Source organism: Thermobia domestica, chromosome 8 (genome assembly GCF_964235325.1).
Source record: "Thermobia domestica chromosome 8, izTheDome1.hap1.1, whole genome shotgun sequence".
In the NCBI taxonomy this organism is placed as follows: domain Eukaryota; kingdom Metazoa; phylum Arthropoda; class Insecta; order Zygentoma; family Lepismatidae; genus Thermobia; species Thermobia domestica.
Window position 1 is genome coordinate 238,490,740 of NC_137461.1, and position 24,414 is coordinate 238,515,153.

Genomic DNA, 24,414 nt, shown 5'->3' on the forward strand with positions numbered 1-24,414 from the left:
TACCATGATTATGGAAATGAGTTGGTGGGACGGTGCTACCTGATTTTGGTGACACCTGTGATACTCTGCTGATGCTTCCCGTTGAATGGTTTCAGCTGCTTGAAGGAATACTATTTCAACTTTTTCCTGCATTAAATACATTTCACTTCCAGAAAATACAGGAAACTGATAGAACAGAACTACACCAAAGTAGACCACAGAAGTAGCATTAAACACCGCATGGATAGACAGCCGTGTTGCGCAAGCACACATCTTCGATTGGTACGTAATTTGCCCAACAATGTACTCTGGTCACAGCCATCTAACTCAATAAGTCATGCAACCTTTGTATACGTTGCAAACTTTCTAACCTTGTTCAGTTATCTCACAGGTTACCATCTAGTTGGATTTACCTACCTGCTGTTTGTTCTTGATTTTGACAGTATAACAACTATGATCTTCAGCTCTGAAGGTACATTTGCATTATTTTTTAAAATGTTAAATGTTTTGAAACAAAGTAATGTTCAGTGTTATTTGTAAAAATGTCCCTCATGCGAAGCTCCATGTCTTGAAGGAATATAGAGGGTGATGCGGATGTAGAGCTCCACATTTCCTTGATCTCAGCCATATTGGAGGTGGCTGATCAACACATCGCCAAGGCCTCCTTCCTTCTTCCACGGTTACTCGCAGGTACGCACATTATCTCGATGCTGAGTGGGCCAAAGAGTCTTTAGTTGCGGAGAAGAAACATTTTATAGGTTCTGGTCACCCCGGAAATCGAAACCCAGTCCGCCGCGTTGCAGCCAGATGCTTTACTCCTTGCCCACCAAGGACAGTGCTGACAACATTTTTATTCTTGAGCTAGTTCTAATGGTAAAGATATGACAAGCTAATAGTTTGACTTTGTATTAAATGAAAAATCAGGCGGTCCCTACAGAAAATGAATTATTGATATTTTTGGCGCTTAATCGCAAGTAACCCATTGAGATCAACGATCTAAAATTTGACTGACAAGGATACTTTACAATGTGGAATAGAGAGTTGAAACCCGTACGTTTATGAGGATTAATTCTAGAAGCGATAGTCCTATTAGCGACAGGAATTGTTATCTGTCCTATGTGCAAAAGATTCATTTACATTTAGATGATGAAAGACGATACACCGTTCCCAAAGCTTCTGGAACACATTTGTTACGCAAACAGTGGTGTACCACTGAGCAGTAACAGTCCTTTGTTCTTCAAGTGGAACATTTGCAACATGGCTGAGATTTGGAGAAGAAATTTGCGACCATCTTCTTCCCCACACTTCGCGGTCGCTTCACTTTCGTGGGTGGATTTTCGTCTGGAAAGATCCAAACTGTAGGCTGGCGTTTATTTTCAGGGTGAAATTGATAGATCCAAGTCTCATCACTAGTAACAATGTCAGAGACGCGTCGAGAATTGCCTCCATCAAATCTTGCAAGCATTTCTTCACACCATTCCACACGTATGAGCTTCTGCTGTTCAGTCAAAATGTGAGGCACCCAACGAGATGAAACCTTTCCTGATTCGAAGATGATCATGAAGAATTTTTGTTACTGCTCCCGATCCAATGTTCACTGTAGATTCAATGTCCTTGAAAGTTGTTCGAGGATTTTCTCGAATCATTTGTTCCACAGTGGCAATGTTTTCAACTGACACAGCTGTTGCCGGACGTCTAGCTCTCTTTTCATATTTAAGCAATGTCCGGCCTCTTCTGAATTCACCAAACCACCAAAAAATTGTAGCACGGGAAGGAGCAAGGTCCCCAAATGCCCCGTGCAAACTGTCAAGGCTTTGTGTATCGCTCAAACCACTTTTGAAATCGTAAAAGATCATTGCCTGAAAATGTTCCCTTTCGAGCTCCATTCTAGACAGCCGAATACTGCTCACATCAACAAACAAGTAAAGGCGATACGGCCACGCCGATAAGCGAGGCGAGTTGAAACTCGCTTCGCTTCTTCGCTCTGGCTACCACTACCCAACGTAATTGTTGGAATTCAGATACTGTACCACAACAATGCGTATCTCAAAACTTTCGTAGTGACTCTTGTATGATTCCCTCTCGTAAAATATGTTTGCGTTATTATAGGAGAGTCAGCAAGAAAAGGTTTCTGACCGCTCGCAGCGGCGTTGCCACTACTCACGTGACAAGGCTTTTTCGGTGCATCTATAATGGCAGTTTTTTTAAGGGTGACCGTGACCGTGGTTGATAACACTAGCACCAAAGTAAGGCCTGCATTTTCTCTCCACACATGAAAAGAAACTTCAGAGACCATCTCATGATGGCTCCTCTATAGCATTCGAACATTCTTGCTATGAAAAATGTACGTACCAGTGATACTGTTTACGAAATATATTTTCTCTCTACTGTGAGTGCAAATAAAACTTATCTTAATTTTGAATTAGAGTTGACATAAAACATACCAAATAACTAAGCGAGACAACAGAGATATTTCGATGGAAATTATATTCCTATGTAATTAATTATTGAAAATTCAATTGTAATATCTTCTTTCTTCAAAAGTTCTAAATTTCTGTACTTAATTTCATTCAAATCTAATTACTATCTAAGCAAAGCAATATATTTTATTTTGGAACAAGTTAAAGAAGAGGGAACTTTATCTTCTCCCATCATCTTAATATGAACAAATCGATGACTTATAGACCACTTAACAGATCGAAGTCAGATTTGCGTCAGCTAAGAGTTCCTGTCGCAAATAAGACTGTCTCAAATAGGAGGACACCGTTTCTGTCTAACACAATTTTCAAGATGGCGAAACTGTTAGTAACGAGGAAGTTGTGACAGACAAACAGGGCAATAATAATAACGTCCTCTAGTTACCGTTAATAAAAAAGAACATCAACTGATGACTGAAGTGTATTTTAGAATTCAAAGATGATAGTTGAAGAAATACTTACTTTGGATGTCAGTACGTTATTTCTTGCTTGGTGGCACTCCGCTACGAGATAGTAATATCCGTAGTAAGGGTACGGGACTTTTAATGTTAGTATTAGTTAAAGTAATTCTATTAGTAGTAGTATGTAGGAAGAAGAGATTATAGTTGCAGTAATACATAGTAATAGCTGGGTTGTTCCTCACGACTACAAAGATACTTTCTTCTTAATCAATTTTCAACTTTTTACGAAAGTCATAATCTCTACCTCTATCCTCTACCCGGCTTTAACTCCATAATACAATGATTGCAATCGAGATTTTTAATATTCTTGTTTCTTCCCTATGGCATAATTTTTGCTTGCTTTCCGTTGAATTATCGCTTGAACTAATGCTTCTATTGTGAAACTTTGACTGTTAGCGTTGCTTTTTCAATTATCATGAGGATGGCTACCAGTGTAGAGCAAAACTGCTGTTCCAATTTGAAAAATTTTGACACTTTAGATTGACACGTAAGTACTACGCGCAGTCTGTCAGAGTCCGCGTTCGTCATAACTTCCCGTTCTACCAACGCTCTAAATTGCCGCTTCCACTAGCTTTTTGATTATATTGAGTGTATATGCAAAAATTAACAACATGTCGGTAGTTTTTCCGTAATATATTGTTCGGAGTTTGACAGACTCCGCGTAGTAGTAATATGACAAAAAACATGCGTAGTACTTAAGCAGTGGTGCTCAGTCCCCCTTATGTCCATGACGCACCACCCAATTATCTATCCGTAGGTGTTCTTCCATGAACAAAATCTTTTCGATTAATTTTTACACCCCCTCAAACATATTTATATGGATTTTTAACCCCCCCAAATACTTCAATGGCGCAGTTTGCGTCATAGCCCCCCTTTGTGGGCACCCCTGACTTAAGGGTTGAAAACCTGTCATTTCCAGCAACTTTGCTTTCTTTACTTTTTTCGGGAGGGGGGATCTACACTCATAACGAAGTTGGTCTACAGCAAAACACTTTTGTTACACTCTGTATAGAGATTTAAATTTACGTTAATTTCCAGCATCTCGAAACAAATCTCGGGTTAGCTGCTGTATCGCTGAACCACTTTTAGAAAATTTACCAGATAATTTATTGGAGAATTTATTTCGGTTTATGAGGAAGAATGAGTGAAAATCAGGTGTGTTGAATAGTTAAAGTTAAGAAAATACTTGTTATTGTTAGTTGTTTTTGATGTTGCAAGCGGCATTATATATAGAGGCAGAAGGGAGTAATTGGCGGAGAGATGATTTGTGGGAAAGACAATGTGAAAATGATGTGTAAATGACAAGATTCTGACATATTGTATTTGAGTTTTATCGAATTATACAAAAATAAAGAGTGTCAGTTGTTGAAACTGTGTGTAAGGCATGGTCTACTAAGCGAACAGTTTATCGTAAGAGTGGAAACGAATTGAAACTACGGAAAAGAAGAGGAATATTTAACCAGACCCAATCGAGTATAACCTAATTTAATACATTTTAGTACTTTCTTGTGTAGTATTTATTATCGCCCCCAAATGTATACAACACATAAGTTATACATTTCGTGACATATAAAATGTTTTTCCACTATTTTCGTTTATGCATATACCTAACGCCACTGACCCGCCTACACCTTACGGACGCACCCATCGCAACCGCTTGCCTTTCTGCTGCGCTCCTGCCTTGACTCGGTTAGATAGCATTTTTGCTTTTTAGCGGCCACCTAGCACAAGTTGATTCGTGTTGTATGCACTCGTTTTTATGCCATACGTCTACACTGTATTTCGAACAATAATCCTCCCAAGTGAAGCAAGATCACAATCTAGTATTTTGGGGGAGAAACTAAATAATTTTCCTTTTTTTTTTCCTTCGATTTTCGTGTGGTTCGGCGATACAGCAGTGATGCCCAAATCTCTCAAAATATAACCATAAGTACAGTAGATATTACTGTTCAAGTAACTAACAAGAATTATCAAGAAATTATTTTAACCATTCCACCATTTGTTTGTAAGATGAATTTATTTGTTTCCAACTAACATGCATGATCATCATTTTCTCTTTAGAACATATACAATATGTACTCAGAGTTTATATGTACTTACTAAGTCTTTGATTTCTTAAGGTCTCTTATCTAAAAATATTTCTCCATCCATGTTTCAGGAAATATTTTCATTTCTCATATGTACATACCTAGTATCTTCTAAACTAAGGTTTAATATTTTAAATTCCCAATTTCTTTGCCAGATGGCTCTATTTAATATTTAATAGAACACTTTACTTATATCTTTAATAGTTGCCTTTTGATTGCCACTAAATTTTACCTTTTAGCAATTTTTTCGACTTCCCTAAGTAATTATTTTTGACAAGAGTTTAATAGAACATATTTCTGTCTAACTAAAGTAATGTCTCAATCCGCAAAGTATGATTGTGTTTATTTTAAGTAAACATAAGGAGTTATGACCAACAAAGGCATGTCATGACAATATCGTATGGGAGTACTTCAAAGACAGACTCTGCCGGTTAAATCTCCAAAACGTTTTGGAAATTCGAGTTTGCTTAGTGCAGTTGTGTAGTGAGATGTTTCCCAGAGTAGTAAGAAACATGTGCAGCTTCCTTGAAGAGGTTATTGGGTATAAAAGTTCGCACAGTGAACATGTGCTGCATTGAGACACTTCCCCAGGAATGTGGTAACCAGTAAGCATTAATATAATCATTTGACTACATTAAATAAAAGGTAGCATCTAAAATTTAAATATGTCAACTAATCATGCGCCACCCTGTATATATATCTTTCCGAACACTTCGGTTTTTTTTTTTTCATTTTTTTTATATTAATATCGTTTAACGTAACAGAATTGTTCGAACATAAGACATATGTGAATGGATATATATAACTGAGTTGTGCAAAGTAATGACTAAATCGTCATGCGTAGTTTTCAAGAAAATAGAGATAATGGCTTTAAATCCTTATGCGTAGTTCTCAATCCGCATAATGATTTTAAATCCTGATGCGTTGTTCTCAAGAAAACAGAGGAAAACCATTTTCTGTAAATCTAACAAGTAGCAGTTCCACGTGTACACCACCTGAAGGAGTTTAGTATGTTATAGCGTGATATTTTATCAACTAATACTGAAACCGGAAAAGGGTAAATCACTACCACTTTCGGTTTCAGAAGAACGATTAGAGTGGAGATGAATTAGACTTTCGAGACGTTTAATTTATTACGGAAAACAGCTTCTATCTGTTGGAAGCTGGATTAATTTTAAAGGATTTGTTGGAAACAGTAGGGCTTTATTGTGACAAAAATAGTTACAAATTGATCATTCAAATTATATTGTCCATAGCTGGCCACTACTTTTCCCCATTCGTCTGGTAATAGGTGAACTCCACTTGGAATAACCGATACATCTTTAAGTGCTAACTACGAATAAACCCATTTTATCGTATCCCGATAAGAATAAAGAGCTGCTCAAATACGTCATTGATAGAAATAGATGCTAATAAGAAAGAGTAATGTCTGACGAATAAGACGAGTGTGATAGAACATCCTTCTTAAGTGCTTCTAGCGTTTTCTTGACCGACTTGGCAACATGGCGCGGAGTTGCCGTGCTACATCACTGTGTCGTATCTTTTCGCGTATTCTGGCTCTTTTGCTTCAATGGTCGGCTCAAATGATGAACGGGGCCGCGGTAGCTCAGTGGTAGAGCGTTTACCTCTGGTGTTTGGGAACCCTGGTTCTATCCCAGCTCGAGCCAAGTGAACTTTGTGGTGGACAAACACCGTGTGGGGGTCGCGGTGGCTCAGTGGTAGAGCGTTCGCCTCTGGTGCTTGTGGTCCCGGGTTCGATCCCAGCTCCCGCCAAGTGAATGTTGTGGTGAACAAACACCGTGTGCGTGGGTTTTCTCAGGGCTCTCCTGTTTCCTCCCAGTTTCTTCATTACTCCATTTCATTCATTGTTTCATCATTACCGTCTCCTTTAGTCTAGCCGGCATAACCGTGGGACGTAAAACATAAAGATTTCATATAATTTTATTTTTCAAGCAAGCAATTCTTGATGGCGTCTTCCCCATGTGTTGCTGGTTTCGTTGAGTTCGAGCAGCTCATAATACACTACATCCAGCTGATCCCACCAAACAGCGAAGAAAGTACGCTACTTGTGGCGGAGAGCAAGAGCCTTAGCACTCCCATCCTCCTGACCAACCAAACTGAACCGCTTCCCGACTACACCTGATATTGGCATGACACAGTAATTCTCTTATTCCATTTGTTCTTCAAGTGGTAAAGCTTGATTTCAAAATTGCAGTACATAATTTAATTTTTAGTACAAGACAAGACACCAAACTAATTGGTATTTGATTGTTAAATAATCTAAGAGTAGCATGCTTGACATATTCTTATAGTTTAATCATAATAACTGGAAATCAGAATGTCCTTGGAATTATGTCGGGATGTGCACCTGTGTAGAATGAGTGAACCATCTGTTGCTTTAGAATAGAATATTTAATTATGACAGTCAAGCTGTTGTCTCGAGTATTATACTCGAACATTTTACAAATCTCTTAAATCGATGTAAGTTAAATGAGAACATAAAAGACAGGGACTTTGCGGATTATTTTGGCTACAAAGGCTTTTACAATATCCTCAAAAAATAGTTTCGAAACTAATTTATGATCTATAGATATGATCATAAGGTTGGTGTGTCGTTGATGTCCTGTTAAGTTTCTGAGGTAATTTTTAAATGATCTTTAGTTTGCTAAATCTCCTTTCATTGCCTTATATTGAAAATCGTTTCTTGTCCCTTTCAATCCGGCGTCTGGGGAACAGGCTCCGTTTGCTCCTTTGTAGTTACGTCACTGACACTGACACTGACACTGCCGTTGATGATGGTTTGCCTAGCTGCCTCATGTTTTTTGGCGCTTCGGATTGTCGTAGTGCATCCATTCTTCATCATTCATCACGATAAGACACAAAAAACATTTTTCTGTGTCTTTGAAATAATACTTCAAATGTCGTTTTGCAACTTTAGATGTCCGTCGGTTTCAACTTGTACAGCACCCGACTTCTTTCATTGTGAATCATTCTCATGGTCTCTAGACGTCTGGAAATCGTTGGTTCATCAGCATTTAATGATACTCCAAGTTCTTCTAGCATTTGACTCGAGTCTTTATCGATTTTATTGGGTAAAGCTAGTAGTTCATTTTCAAACATTTTGTTTTCGGCTGGTCTGGATGTTCCTTATCTTCCATGTCAAATTACCTTTATATAGCGTCGAAACCAGTACTTAACAAGTTGCAGCTGATAGAGAATAGTCATCATAAGCTTCCGACAGGATTTGTAGACTTTCAAAAGCATTTGTCTTGAATGGAAGCTAAAAAGCAAAGCTTCCCGCAGGTTGCATTTGGTAGACATAAAAGTTGACATATTCAACACTCAAAAAATAATGTCTTGTACACTTCCACAAACTAACGTATAGTGACAACTAACTTTAGGTATTGATGCTTTGACATGAAGTTAGGAATAGTATACCCCGAGGGAATGTAGGACTAGTTACGTCATAACTTGAGAAACCATTAACATTATTAAACACACCAAATATTATCGTTTAAAAATTCTATAAAGATCACCATAAAACCTGAAGTGGTTGATTTCCTGCCACTTGCAATTTTAATAGAAGAATTAGAATGGAGATGGAAGATATTCCTAGGATATTGAATTAGTTATAGTAAACCCTTTCTTGCTGTATAATACTGCTTTTGTTCTATAACAATCAATTGATCAAAGGTTACACTGTTCAACAACGAAAATGTAAATTGAACAAAATCAGCTAATTCTTATTGATTTTGTGGTGCTGATCACGAATTTGAAAGTTATTTTCGAATATTACCTCTACTTTTCGTTTTACAGGCATGTCTAATAATAACGCTTTAAAAATAAATATATTCGCTTCGTTTGGGGTAAAATGTTACACTGATCCGCCAACACTGGAGAAACTATATGAACGCTTGGTTTTATTGTGTTCCTTATCTTAGTAGTGTTCTGCTATTGTTAGAAAAGACAGTTTAGTGCAGTTATCAGCGTTTTGGGTGTGACATTTGTGTAGTGCAGGACATAAAAATACAACTACAAGTACGCAAAAATACTGGTATTTCGAATGTATATTTTTAAATTGTTGTCGGAACTATTTCAAGTGACATTTTGAGGATTTCAATAAACAAAAATGCCGCGAAATTGTGTAAACAGTGCGGATAGCTTCTGCTACGTGTGTGGGGAAGTGACATTTTCCTCACAAAAGCAGACTATAACACCACTAATAAGAAAAGCCTATCAATATTACTTTGGTTGTAAAATTGGAGACCAAGATAAATTTTGGGCACCCCACATTGTGTGTAACACTTGTGCCAGCAATCTAAGAAATTGGATTAATGGGAAGGGGCGCTCAATGCCTTTTGCAGTGCCCATGATTTGGAGGGAGCCAAGCGACCACATCAGAGACTGTTATTTTTGTATGGTTCCTTCCGTCAAGAAGGGAATTTCCACGAACAAGAAGCGGGCCTTGATCTATTCTAACATTCCTTCTGCAATGCGCCCTGTTCCACATGGAGAAGGACTACCTGTTCCTGACCCACCTAAAGAATACGATCTTTTTTCTGATGATGATCAAGAAGTTGAAGCTCCTGAATCAAGTACCTCGAAGGACCCTACGTTTGTTATAGAAGAACTTCCATGTGAACCACACAGACTTACTCAAGAGGAACTAAGTGATCTAATCAGAGACTTGGACCTCTCGAAAAGCAAAGCCGAAATTTTAGGGTCACGCTTAAAGCAATGGAATTTATTGCAGGAAAAAGTAAATATTTCAGTGTATCAGAATAGGGAGAAGATGATCACTTCATTTTTTACTATGGAAGACACACTTGTGGCATGTACAGATGTAAATGGACTCATGAGGGCACTTAAAATTAATTACGAACCTACGGAGTGGAGACTCTTTATAGATTCGTGCAAGGTGAGTTTAAAGGCAGTGCTTTTACATATTGGAAATGAACTTCCTTCAATTCCTGTAGGTTACGTAGTTCATATGAAGGAATCTTATGAAAACTTAAAACGTTTACTTCAAGCCATTAAATATTACGATTTTCAGTGGCTTATTTGTGGTGACCTTAAAGTAATAGCACTGTTGCTAGGTATGCAGTTAGGGTATACAAAGTATTGTTGCTTTATATGTGAATGGGACAGTAGAGATCGTGGATCTCATTTCCGCAAAAGTGATTGGAGTACCAGAGAAACTCTTCAGCCTGGAGTGAAAAATGTGCAGCATGAACCAGTGGTAGATCGTAACCGAATTTTGCTTCCCCCTCTACATATTAAATTAGGTCTTATGAAAAGTTTTGTTAAGAGCATGAACCAAGAGGATGAGGCCTATAAGTACCTAAGAGGACAATTCCCTCGACAAAGTGATGCCAAAGTTAAAGAGGATGTTTTCATAGGGCCATAGATTAGGGAACTATTCAAAGATCACAAGTTCGACGAAATTCTCCAAGGTGAGGAGAAAGCTGCGTGAGAAAGCTTGAAGAGTGTTTGTTCACAGTTCTTGGGAAGACACCGAGCAGCAAATTACAAACAACTGGTAGCAAAGTTGTTATTGTGCTACGAAAATCTTGGTTGCAATATGTCTCTGAAACTCCACTTTCTTCATTCACATCTAGACTTCTTTGCTGAAAATTGTGGAGCAGTAAGTGACGAACATGGTGAGCGTTTCCATCAAGATATTGCAGCCATGGAGAAGAGATATGAGGGAAAGTGGAGTTCTAACATATTGGCCGACTACTGTTGGACTATTGCAAGGGATGCTCTAGATGTAACCTACAAAAGGCAAGCCAAGCGAAGACGCTCAAAATAAAATAAACATAATCCTGTACAAGGGATCACTTGAAACTTTTGTCTACATTGCAGTGTAGTTCTTGCACAAAAAGGTATTTGTACATATTTTTCATGTTTTGATGTTAATACTGATTTTTATTACGGAATTGTTAATGTTTAACTTGACCACGGTTACTTTATTTTCTGTATCGCTGTGAAACTGGTATTTGCGCAATTTTGAAAAAGGAAGTACAAGGGTATAGAAAGCTATAGGTTAGGGAACCCTTTAACTCCCCAGCTTATCACATCACAGTGAAATAGATAAAAAAAAAAGTGAAATGTAGGTTTTTACAAGGATTTTGCTTAAATGTTCTATAAACATTAATACATTTGTATATATACAGCTACTGTTGTACAAGGGCGTTTTTTTTCACAACCTGAGCTAAGAAAATTTTTCTATTATCATTTCCTTTCATATTATGCTTAAATGAATGTAAAAATCGCAATTTCAAAGAATTTACATACTTTCGATCAAAATTTGTTGAACAGTGTTATTTTCTACAACTTCCGGCTTTTATAGAGATTCAGAAATGAACATTGAATGTATTTTGAGACGCTTAACCGATTGCAGAAAAATGCATCTTGCTATTTATTATTGTTTTTGATCTATAGTAATCAACATAGAAAGCGAAAATGGTTTACTTCTACTTCTACCACTTCCGGTTTAAAAACCATCTCTATCAAGGATCTGGAATGCTACCTTTTGCTCCTCTACATTGTGACCAAATTTGATTGTGATCCATCACGTAGTTTTTGATCTCGTTTTTGTCTCACTAGTGAACGGACGGACACACCGACAGGGTAAATACGTAAATTAGTTCCTGTAAATAAAACTTCTTAAAAATTAATGTTGTGCAGTAACTAGACCATATATTAACCCTCGGAAAACCAAGGGGGAGGGGCTGTAAAATGCCCACACTTTTTAAATTTGAGTTTTTACTTCTTCATTCTTTGTGGCGAATTTCTCCATGCTTTTATTTTGTGTCAGCGAGTATTTGAAATATTACATTTCATGGGCTAAATATTTTTCCTCCGTTGTATTTTCTGAATATAAAGTGGAAATCCGGACATTTTAACCCTTTCATCCTAAGTCCAATCTGGAACGCGCATTAGCTTGGTCTTCCGAGGGTTAAGATGAAACTAATTCTCTCTGCTTACACTGAAGTATTTCATCATCAAGTATTTCGTTATATGACACGATTACTGAGACATAGCTCAAATTAAGGACTTGCTCCTAAAGATTATTTTTCTTTTGTTTAACTATGATATTTTTCAAAGGTAAGAAAATCCATATAAATTACAAAGAACTGAAGAAAAGGAAATGATTGCCGATAAATTGGCATGCGCAGTTTTCGAGAAAATTGAGAATAACGAATTTTTGTAGCACTTGGATTACAGAGTGAAAAATCCTTAACCATCAAAATACAAAATTAAAAACAAGAACCACTATCTACGAAGTAGTATCTTTGTACTGATTGCCATTATTTGTAGAACTTTAGCGTCCCGTTTCATCATCAGGGGCCCAAAACCTCATGAAGTTCTGTTGAGCTTTCTCATTTGTCCTAAAATCATCACCAACGCCTTGTTAGATTATATACGGCAAACTTGAATAAGCCCTCGAAACATTATACAGAAATCTGAGCCACTAATTTCCAACTCCTCTTGTGACAATCCTCATTTCATTGTCAATATGAGTGATTTACTATATATTTAAATCAACGTTTTCCGGATCTGCCTTTGAGATAGATACCTTTTATTAACGATTTATAAAAAATAAAAGAAATGCGTTCAAAAATGAGACAAATAACGATCAGTAGATTTCATTCAGTTAATGAAAATTATGTGCGTGAGTATAAATCTTCCAGCGTACATTTTCTAGAAAATTGATTTAAAAAAAAAAAACATTGTTTACGGCGTTAAAACTGTCATTAATGTCCAACCATAAGAGGCTGAAAAACACATCACCTATTATGGTGAAGATAACAATAAATTAAGCCCCATGATGCCTTTGATTATGACGTTAGCAAATACACATTATCGTTGCTATAGTATACACTATCGCTAATGGCATACAATAACCTAAAATTATCATTGACTCTTAAGCTTTAATTTTGATGATAGGTTGTAATCTTACATTGTTACGTAATATTAGAAAAACTCATTACGTTTTTTCTGTTTTTTTTTCTTCTTTTCAGCTGAGACTACATTGGCTCTCATCAATGAATTCTGGGAATTTGGCTACGCAGAAATGGTTCCCTATATGCAAGAAGGGTGGGATATTGTAATGACGGCTGTCGCCAACAAGATATTTTCCAAATTCCCACTAGATGTGTTGTTACCAGAAAATTAAACATGATTCCTTCTTATACTGGCATTTTATTGTCTGTGAACATTGAATGACAATTACTAAAAATTTACTTCAAAATTGTTTGCTAAAGTAGAAATTTCTTTATGTTAGTATTTAGAGAACTACAGTAGTTAGTTTAATATCGAATTCTCTCTAGCTTGTATTGTCTTTCGTTAATTATTAATGTCCTTTCGAAAAAAAAATACTAGATATCTCAATATACAGATGTATGGTTAACTACTGTGATTAAACACTATTGAAAATGAATACCTTGTCCCAAAGGTTTTTTAAAAAACTGATTTTAGAGAACTTGAAACATTATTTTACTTTCTGTAAACTTATGAACTTTCAGTATTTCCAAGCTTTGCTGGAAATTTAATACACCATGGTATCTAATTCCTACTTAAATAAAAAATATCACAACTTTTACTGAGTTTGTATGAACATTAAAATGTTAATTCTGTACACAGTTAATCACATAATATATAAGTAGAGTATAAGCTAAGTTTAAGTGTACCGTATACATCACGTCTTCAAGCCAAATATAATATTACAACTTTTACTGTGTTCGTATAAACATTAAAATATACATTCTATACCCAGTTAATCACATCTGTAAGTAGAGTGTAAGCTAAGTGTAAGTGTAGAGTATACATTACGTCTTTAAGTCAAATAGAATATTTTGTTTAGAACTCCTTATTATTGCCCGAGTTAATACCAAAGTTGAAGTTCGGTCCTAATATTTGAATACGGATACGTGTCAGACAAAGCCAACTTAGATTGTGGTTTGACGAACTGTTTCCAAAAGACCAACAGAGTTGCTGTAAATTTATTATGGTATAAAATATGTTAATCAACAGACTGTTTCTGAGTGAAGAGATGTATGGGTATATAGCAACAGAACTAACCGCAAATTCACAAGTTATTGGAAATCATCGAGTCGATATTTTCTTCCTCATGAAACATTAGCGTTAGTTCAAGAAGGATGTAAGTATCGAACATTTAATTGCTATAGACATTTTGTCGCCCCTCAAATACAATAATGGATTTTATCAATATTTAGAACTGTTGTAGTGTAACACATATGTAAGTAAATATATAAAGAAGATAGGAGAAAATAAGAAACCAATAGGAGAAAACTCAAATTTAAAGTTTAACAGGTAATGTTCCATCCATTTTATAACAGTATAAACAATAAAGCATACATTTAATTCCCTTGGATATTGCTTTATTTTTTTAAATATAATGCTTCAGGTTTCTTAAGACATGAAGGTATTTAATTTTTAGTATCATACTAGTGGATATTATATTACAATATGAAATGTTTTATTTTGTTTTACTTCATTTTATTTTGATTTTTAGAAAGAGTAGTACAAAAGATAGCTTTGAACCCAATAAAATGCCAAAATATTAAAGCATAAAGCATTATTTTCGATTACGCTTAAACATGGAGCATAATTTTGGATTGCTTTGTTCCCGGCTTTCCATGTCTCCTTGTAAATAGCAGGGCATTATGTTAATGACATGAAGACTCCACTTCGAGTGAACTGTTACAATTTCTCTTTGGAAGATTTAGACGGATTCAGTTCCTTGTTGATACTCATTTGCTTTTTTTTTTTTTTTTGATGTTAAACTGTAGACTCAGGTTCTACACTCATTCAGTACCAAAATGGAACAATAATTGGCCTAAAATGCGAATGAAATATTTTAAACCTTTTCCAAAATGTATTCTACAAGCTAATATAGGATATATCGGAAATAAAATCCAGGACTAGGAACATCAAATACTAATCACATTAACTATTTCACAAAGAACAGTATTAACTTGGTGTTAAGGTTAAACCTAGAATTGTTTATCTTATGTTTACATTGTATTTGTGAACACACTTTAATTGTAGGATTTAACGCTACTCCTGCATATGATGAAGGAATAAAGTGAAACAGTTAGATTAATGGTAACCGGCGTAGAGTATTTTAGCAACGTAGAGCTAGCCGTTAGCATACTGGGTGTTTTCTTATGGTATTATGCGGGAGATATATAAATACATTTAGGATGCTGGCTCCGAGTTCAGTTGGGCATAATAAATTGATGTTGAGTAAAGAAGTTCATTATTAGAAAATAAGTGTGGTGTTCTGTGTTCCATGTAAGAGAAACTATTTGATAATAGATATAAAACAAAGGAAATATTTGTAAATATACTCGTATATGTTGAATGATAGATGGTTTTAAGTCTAATAATAGTTTCCAAAGCTTTTTCTTCTTTGGAGATGAGAATAATACCTACTATTTGATTCCACCTACTCTTCTCTTCTCGTTTGTGCCATTCATTTCAAAAGCTCTAGCAGCAAAACATACAATTAAAACAAAGAATAAAAAGCTATGCTCTAATGTGGCACTCAAATAACTCAGATAAAAGGCAAACTGTGTTACACTAGGCGTATCTCAGTAGGTTGTCAGATATGTGTATCTCAGTAGATCGTCAGGTAGACTCAAGTATTGCAATTTACAAATAGGAGAAAGTAGATTGAATGTAACATCAAAAGAATGCATTTTTAGATTGTAAAAAAATGCGACTGAGAAAAGTTTTGTCTGAGGAATTGAGTTCTTTTCTAGGTTAAAGTCAAACGATATCTGACTAGATTCATTACCTAAGTGAGCACAGCCTTATTATCCACTCTAGGTAGGATACAATTACAAGAGTGATGCGTATATTTACCAATGCAAGGTCAATTTTTTTTTTTTACCAACACTGGCTTCTGTGGGCAATAGTTGGCTTCAATGGTGCTGAAGCTATCTTATGTAATTCCCATTTATTATAAAAATACACACCACAGATTTTTCTTTCCTCCCTCCTAGTAAACCTCTGTCGCGTAGCAATCAATAGCTCTTCAAGTATTGATGGAAGCATTGTAATTGATTGTGTCCTATGTTTATATTGTACTAGCAGAGGTGCTCGTTCTTCTCACAGTAAGAATAAGATGTAATTAATATAACATCAGAAATTTGAAAATTTAGAAATTTGCTCCCCTTTTTCTCTTTAGAAGTAGAAATTTTGGAAACGTTTACATATGTCGTTGACATTTTTCATGAAGAGAGACGATTTGCACACCTTTCACTTAAGCTAATCCTCATAATGGTTACTTTCTAATACAAGGAAAAGAATTTTGCATTATTGAAATGTATCTCTTTCCTCTTAGGAGCGTTTTTCTTTTTAAAATATTTTTTATGTGCCGAATTTCGTCTCTAGCTTCAATAATTCTTGAGATATCTAATTTTTGGCCGAAACTCCCTTTAAACTCTTAGAATACGCGTTAACAGGCTCTTATCTCTTTCTTTCGCGACAAGAAGAAAAATCTGACAATTTTTCACGTTTTTACCCACAATGGTATTATGGCTTGGGTGATGACGTCGCTCACTTCTACTATTGTATACCTCACAAGGGAACATTCCGATTTGATGAATTCTATTGCTGAAAATTGTTGCTAGCAGTGAGTTCAGCAGCAAAAGAAACACAGAGAAAGAGGATGTTTAGTGGCAGACGGTATTACAGGGTAGGAGATAAGTGAGGGCAAAGTGCGAAGATAGAACATGGAAAATGTCTAGAAATGCCATGTTAATGTTGAAACTAGTAGAGGGATTGAGGTCAAATGTTGGATATGAGGAATGCATGTAAAGCTCCACTGAATAGGCGTAATATGAATCATGGGGGGACATCTGAAAAACCAGCATGTTGACAATAGCGCAAGAAGAATATACGGGAAAGGGATCATATGGCGTATGGCTCTTGACGCACACAGTCTGTTGAAATCAATAGTGGCCAATACAGTTTGAGACCTTTGCAACAAGAGGCATTCCACGCCATGGCAATGTAGCAATACTGTCGTATAGGTGGCTTGAATGAGGAACAACTTCAAACGTGAATGAGTACAATTTCCAGCCAATGAGTATTCCGATCCATCCAATATTGGTTCAAATGCTGGTAAAAGTGCAATGACCAAGACAACCTGAAAGAGTTCATGACTTACGTTATCTGGCCTTCTATATAGCAGAGAAAACTATTGGTCCTCGCTGATTAATGAAAAACCAATAAAGATGAAGAGTTGGTGCAGAAACTGGAAATGTTAAACTTATTCGACTCCTTACACACAGAGCCCGAAAGGGGTCTAAACGACTCAGGAATGCATGTCTTCAAATTTGGACAAAGGAATTACCTTATAATGGTTGACATAAGGAAATACGTAGAGTTTTTGACACTACAGATAAGTCTAGCATGAATATAAAAAAAAAATCACCAACTTTAGCATGACGAAATGATATACTGCCACGTTCTCAGTAGTCTTGACAGATTAATGTGTTGTGTCGCGATCATTGAGGCAATTTTTGAGTTGATGTATTTGCACAATAACACACTGAGCAAGGGTATGTGATATGTAAAAAAAAAAAAAAAAAAAAAAAAAGAAAAAAGAAAAAACAGTGCTTTTTTTTTTTTTTTTTTTTTTTACATATTATCACATAGCCTTGCTCAGTGTGTTATTGTGTATTACCACAAAATGGAAACAAGGCCTGATAGAATAGTGATGTATTTGCATGTCAGATAATTATACGCATGCCCGAGAAAGTGTAGCGCTTGTGGTTTGTCTCTTGTTACCAGAGTTACAAACGTAGCAACTTTGTCGCTAGATCTAGAAATTTTTAAAGATACTTTAGCAACAAGTGTTTCATTTACCATTGTTATAGTAGTGATTTAGCGATACTTTAAATGTTGTTTATTGACTAAAGTAACATTATTTCAATTAAAGTTTTTTTTTCTAGCGTCTTCTTGCAGTATGTTTGGCGACAATATTGTTCACATTGTTGGCAACACTGTTTGTTATATTTACCAATAGTTCAGGCCCATATCAGCAAAACAAAAATCTACGAAAAAAGAAGCCTCTCCTCCTATAGCCCTATACTTGTGTTTCTGTATAAAACATAAATGTTACGTCGATTAAAATATTGACAAAATGATTTCTTGTCTCTCGTTACTGCTTTGATAAATACATAACACTAATGTTTAATAACATCAATGTATGGTAACATGTAAGTTAAAAATGATCTCGAAGTAGTGGGTTAATCGAACCCATTCCTCTTGGATATCCATGTGACATATTTTCTACAAGTATATTTCATACAAAAATGAAAAGGCATGGGGTTAAGTTCCAAAGTTGGACGTCCGTTTCCAGCAAAATTTTGAAAATTTACAAAGAACATATAAATAATTTGATGACATGTGTGCTTGATAATATATAAGGGTCTTGAAATATCTGTTTATTTGTTATATATATGCAGTTATAAACATAGGACTATACTTCGAGCGGAGGGAACTACTTGGCGCAAGGTAACCGAACAGTTGCATTGTGGGAAAGTAACGAGCATTTATGTTATCAATATGGCGAATGTACAAGGGCTGTGAGCTAACAGTTTTAACATTTGTGATGCAATACGTTGATAACGAGCAAAATCTTTTAAACGTTAATGAAGAGCACGGATTAGTGAACCTAATAACAAATTGCAGAAAATGTGGAAAGGAGATGACAGCGAAAAAACGTGGCAAAAACGGACGTGTAACTTCGGAATAAATGCTTAAGCAGGTTTGTACAAAGCGTACCTGCAAAACAGTTGTTTATACAAAATGTCGTGCAAGTTGTGCACTTGCACCCGCCGATACACATTCAGTTTAAAAGGTCATGTCGAAATAAACAAGTAACTTGTTCTGGGTGGCCATTAAAAAGCACGAACGCTATCTAACCAAATTAGGGCAGGAGCGCAGCAGTGGTCCCGCAGGGTGCATCCATATGGAGCAGGCACGTAAGCGGTGGTGAGTATACGAGTAAAAGACTATGGTGGAAAACCAGTGTTTTAAAAATGCAAGTATATATTTTTGGCATTATTCAAGCATGCGGTTCTACCAAATTTTGACACATTTCTCACATTTTTAGGTTAAGTTAGAGCTTTGTTTCATTAGCAGAGCAAGCACTAAACGAGCATCTCCATTACTACTTCCACATTGACTTCAGGAGGGCTCGACTATAATCACAATGTGAACTTACGACATGAAAATTACAGCGCACCAATCACGAAACAACTTGCGCTACATGGCTACTGCTATCTAACCCAGACAGGGCAGTAGCGTAGCAGGAGTGTCCGAGCGGTAACGAGTTGGTGCTTCCGTAATGAGTAGGCGTGTCAGCGATACTGGTTAAATCGATGCCATTTAAAACGAAAAAAAGCATATTTCATGGGTACTATACACGTGAGATACGGAGTTGTGCACTTAAATTATCATTTCAACCCAACGAAGCGGGTAATATATGCTAGTCTTTAATAATATTGATATGGATTCCGCATCTTTTTTTCTGTTGTTTTGAAATAAAATGATGTATCGGAATGGATTTTGTCCGCAGATTCTGAAAATGACCTTGAAACTTCTGTATAATGTCACGTTTTGTCACAAATCACGAATGTGTGAAAATTAAACCGACACGCTTTTTAATGACATATTAACGTTTATGGCGTTATATATATTAACGTTTATAGCCTAACTTAACCGTCTATTCCAATAGCACATTCAGTGACTATGCAACTACTGGAAAAGGTACAGCAGGAACATTATGAGTGGACTGTGTGCGGGAATTTCAAGATGATTGGAATATTGCTCGGCCAACAAGCAGGCCATAAAATACCATTGTTTTTTGTGTGAATGGGAATCCAGAGTGAGAATTGAACATTGGGTTCGGAAGCAGTGGTCAGTCTGATGTATCTTTATACCTGGAGAATAGAACACTGTTTCGGTTCCACTGGTTCATTCCTCGAAAATTCTGTTGTCAGTGTTATATATAAAGCTAGGTTTAATGAAGCAATTTGTGACAGTCTTAACCAGAAACAGTAAATGATTCCAATTCTTTGGTGTTCAGTTTCCATCAATCACGTCTGAAAACATCAAAGTTGGCATGTTTACAGACATAAATAAAAAAAATGATGACTGACAAAACATTCTAGAAAACTGCGAGTAAAACCGAATATTGCAAGCATAGTCCGCATTTAGGAATGAGGTACAAAACCTTTTGGAGTACTCGAATGCTGCAAATTAAAACATTTTAATCAACGAGATGTTGGAATTTTATAAATTGGTTGGCTGCAACATGAGCATGAAAAGTGCATTTTCTTTATACTCATCTAAATTACTTTCCTGACAATCATCAGGACGTGAAAGTGATGAAACAATATAACCGTAAAAGTAGACTATCCATATGATGGCGGCCTATTGTTGGATGTTAAAAAAAGACTGTAATACGGAACAACATCGGAAAAGATCCAAAAGAGGAAGTTTCAAGTGGAGGTCTGCGGTGAATGTTAGGTACGTATGCTTTGAAATATGTATGCATGGCCTCACACAATCATTCCGTCCATCTAGAACGCTCTCAAACATGTTACAAGCGTTGTCATATATCAATATCATTTAATAAATACATGTTTTTCATTTTAACATTTTCGTGATCTGTGAATAAACCTTTCGATACATTTTGAAGACCTTTTTCGAAATCTGCGGACAAATTCATTCCTTTACATCTCTTCACTTCAAAACAACAAGAGCTTGCATACTAGTGTAATAGATCTATCCAAGTGTAGTGCCACATTTTCGCCTTTAACCCTGTCGGACTCAGATAGCCAAAGTTGCACACACGAGTGTGTCACTTTTCTGTGTGGACAATAATTAAGATATCGGGACCATTTTCTTTGGACACGATATGGTTGGACCATAGTTTATCGTATTAGTCTCTTTTTCTTCTTGGTATCAAATTTCTTTCTCAAATTTCAGCCTAAAGTCAAACATTCGAGAATTTTCGAATTTCGGATTTCCTTTTGTTTCTGTAGCTTCCTTCGTTTTAGATAGATCTCCTTAAGAGTTGTCATGTACTTCCCCTTGATGGATACCTAATTGATACAATCAATTGTACCGGCTCGTGCGCAGTGTTGCCTACTAGGGAAATTAAGATTTTGGTGGATTCGTGCTTACTTTGTTAGATATCGCTATAATACTTGTAGGATATATTAGTGGGGTAGCAAGGTTTATTCTCAGATAGTTTGCGTCTGCCTAGTGGCAGTGTTTCCAGACAAAAATTAATTTCTGAAAAATTCTCGAAATTTAGGTGAATAAATTCGGAAAATTTCCCCTTTTCCCCTCTATTATTTTATTCTTGCTGGCTACATTGGAACAAATGTACCACTATCTAAAAGCCTTCTTTTTGGCCTACAGAACGCATCATAATAAGTTTCAAGACAATAATTAGGGAACCTGTAGCTCCGGCATATCTGTTGATGTTTGCTTTTGAAGCGTACAAAGTGTCAACATTTAATGTGTATGTTAATAGAGAATGTTGTATGGCAACAGCGACTACAGGTTTTCACTGTGCCTTGTTAACACACAAACGATTTTTTAGGTGACATCGACCTATGTGGCAACAGTGGTGCCAGCTACAAAAAATCTTCAAATTCGGTTGCTGATTTTTTGTACATTTTCACATCTACACTTCCCTCAATAATTTCGATCCTGTTAGCAACACTGCAATGTAACTTACACCAAAATATAGCCACATCCCTCTTCTAAAAGAACATATCCATCGGGTGAATAGTGTTCGAGCAGTAAATCACTAACTGAAAATGTAGGAAAACGCGAAAAATAACCTGGATCCGAAAGGGTTAAACGTAAACATCCTCGAGAAGAGGGTAATATGTGTTAAATAGGCTGCGTGTTACCTATGAGATATAATTCTACTTTTTTTTTTTTTTTCGTAAACCAGGGTACGTATTAAACATGCGAAAATAGGGTTCATTTTTATAAATAAGTTCTGCTTGTTTTTATTTCTACGTTGCTTATTAGTTGTCTCGATGTCTTAAGCCAGGAAAGGTAATTATTGAGGCTTCTATTTTAATCAAGGACAATTTACGTAAATCCTCTGTCTACAGTTTTGCATTGCTGAGCAAGGATTTCTGTAGTGTTCCATAATATAGTAACTTACCTTAATAAAGCCTAGCTGTGAATGCAGAAACTTACAAGGGCTGTGGCTAAAAGTGCATACGAAATATCACTAAAATTAAACACCAAACTTCAAATATTGATTCACGCACGTAAGCTTATCTCGGATGAACTACAGACTTCTAATTAAGTTCCAAAGCAGCTATTTATCAAAGATCGTAACCATGGATGCTGTAACTAGACGTGTAACATTCTAATCTAATACAAAACAGTATGCAACTTTAGTCACAACCCTTGCATCCACAATTAGTAACTTAAAATCACCATATTACAAAATAGCACCTTACTACCCGGGTTCGATTTCCGGTGGGAGCTCATGTGGTTCGGTTTCCACTTTAATTAGTAGGTCCATCTCATATAGCCTCGCTGTTGAAAGGGACGTTAAACTCAAAATCAACACTCAACAGCTGAAATCCTCATTCCACGATGGAAAACTCACAAATGATTTACATGCATTGTCCTTCATTTAAATAGCCCTCCTCAATAATTAACTTACCAAACCTCAAGTCATCGAGACAAATAATTGGTAAGGAATAAATAAAAACAAACAATTACTTAGAATAAATGTAAAAAATTTGTTCTACAACAATGTATTTTTTTAAAATATAAAACTGAAATTTATTTGCATTGTTTAATTGAAATACGCACATTTCTTGTTTCTTTTCTTTCTTTTGTATCCGTTTTGTACGAGAATGTTTTAACTAAAATGTAGGCCTACGTAATAAATTCTTTGTATATACAATAAGAATGTACTTTTTCATGTTTTTATACGTAACTTAGCTCTAATTTGCTTTCTTCATGCAGATATTCCAAAAAGGTGAAAAAGAAGATAACTATTACTCGACCAGTCTGCTACGGAAGTACAATCAGTTCATGGGTGGTACACTCACGAACATTAATAAATGGAGGCTGAAGCCATTATTTCTTACGGCTCCAACCTCCATTTATTAATGTTCGTGAGTGTACAAACAGAATGGACCAAAGTATTTCGAAATACAGGAGTCACATAAGCGGGGCAGAATGGTGGTTGTGCACATTCACGTGGCTTCTGGATACTTTTAATCAAAATGCCAGGATCCTTTCAAGGAAAACTGGACAAAATATGTCGCAGCTGCAATTTAGAAGATAAGTTACATCGTGGAACGTGAAGCCACACCAACTGATGCTTTTTTGGTACACGTAAAACTATATTTCGTGTTTCAAATATGATTTCTCTTTTGATTAATGTGACATATATCAATGTACCAGGACTCTTCTGCCTAGCGTACCATATATGTTATAGGCGATAAATGACTCAAGGTGCATTGTACTTAAGAATGTTCATTAAAAATATTAATTTGGAGTTCTAAAGAAACGTTTTACACTTAATCCTCAGATTTTCTTTGAAAACAAAATTCGGGCGTAAGTGGGTTAACATAGTTGTATTCGTATAACAGTAGTAGTTTTACTAAAGAAGCAATAGTAGTAATATAGCAGTAGTGATATTTGGAACATCAATTAAACAATAGATTTTCCAAGCAGTATGTATGAGGGGATCTCAAATGAAAACCGAACAACCTCTGTAAAACACATTCCTCGCAATAGTTGGCAACACAGTTCTTAATAATCTATTTTGTTATCTCTCAGAGAGAACAAATACATAGTGACAACTCACAGGCACATACAGTTAAAGATATACCACATTGACTTGACACCTAGTCTTCCGTTCTAAGCGCTGCTGTCGACTGAAGGAATTCCACTCCCTTTCGTCATCTGGGTATATTTTTAATGCTTAGCAACAGCTGAACCCCCATTGGCTAAACGCGTGGGTGTGTGAGGTGTGAGCTTTAGTTCGCATTTTTGTCACGGCTCAAGACATTTTGGCAGCACTATAGTTTATTGCTCTGTAGATGAGCTTAATGAAAACTGTGCTCGCCCAGCATTAAAAATGGAGGCAAGCAAAAAAGATTAAAGAAGTGGTTCGTTTCTTGGTGGCTGAGGGTGTTGTAACATGCGAAACTCATCGTCGCATGGTTGTTGTGTATGACAAAAACAATATGTCACTGATAAGTGTGCAGGAGTGGCATAAGATATTCCGAGAAGGACGTGCATAACTACAAGACGAATCGCACCTAATATCTTATACCACTCCTCTACACTTGTCAGTGACATGTA

At 36.1% G+C, this 24,414-nt stretch overlaps 1 protein-coding gene across 1 annotated transcript in view; it reads left to right on the forward strand.

Annotated features, from left to right (window-relative positions):
- LOC145693502 (protein takeout-like) overlaps positions 1 to 14,136 on the forward strand; it is a 36,404-nt gene extending 22,268 nt beyond the window's left edge. Inside the window, exon 5 of the mRNA XM_081769569.1 lies at positions 13,032 to 14,136. Coding sequence (XP_081625695.1) covers positions 13,032 to 13,186 — 155 coding nt within the window. The 3' untranslated portion in view covers positions 13,187 to 14,136. The remainder of the gene's footprint in view (positions 1 to 13,031) is intronic.
- Positions 14,137 to 24,414: the final 10,278 nt, after the last annotated feature.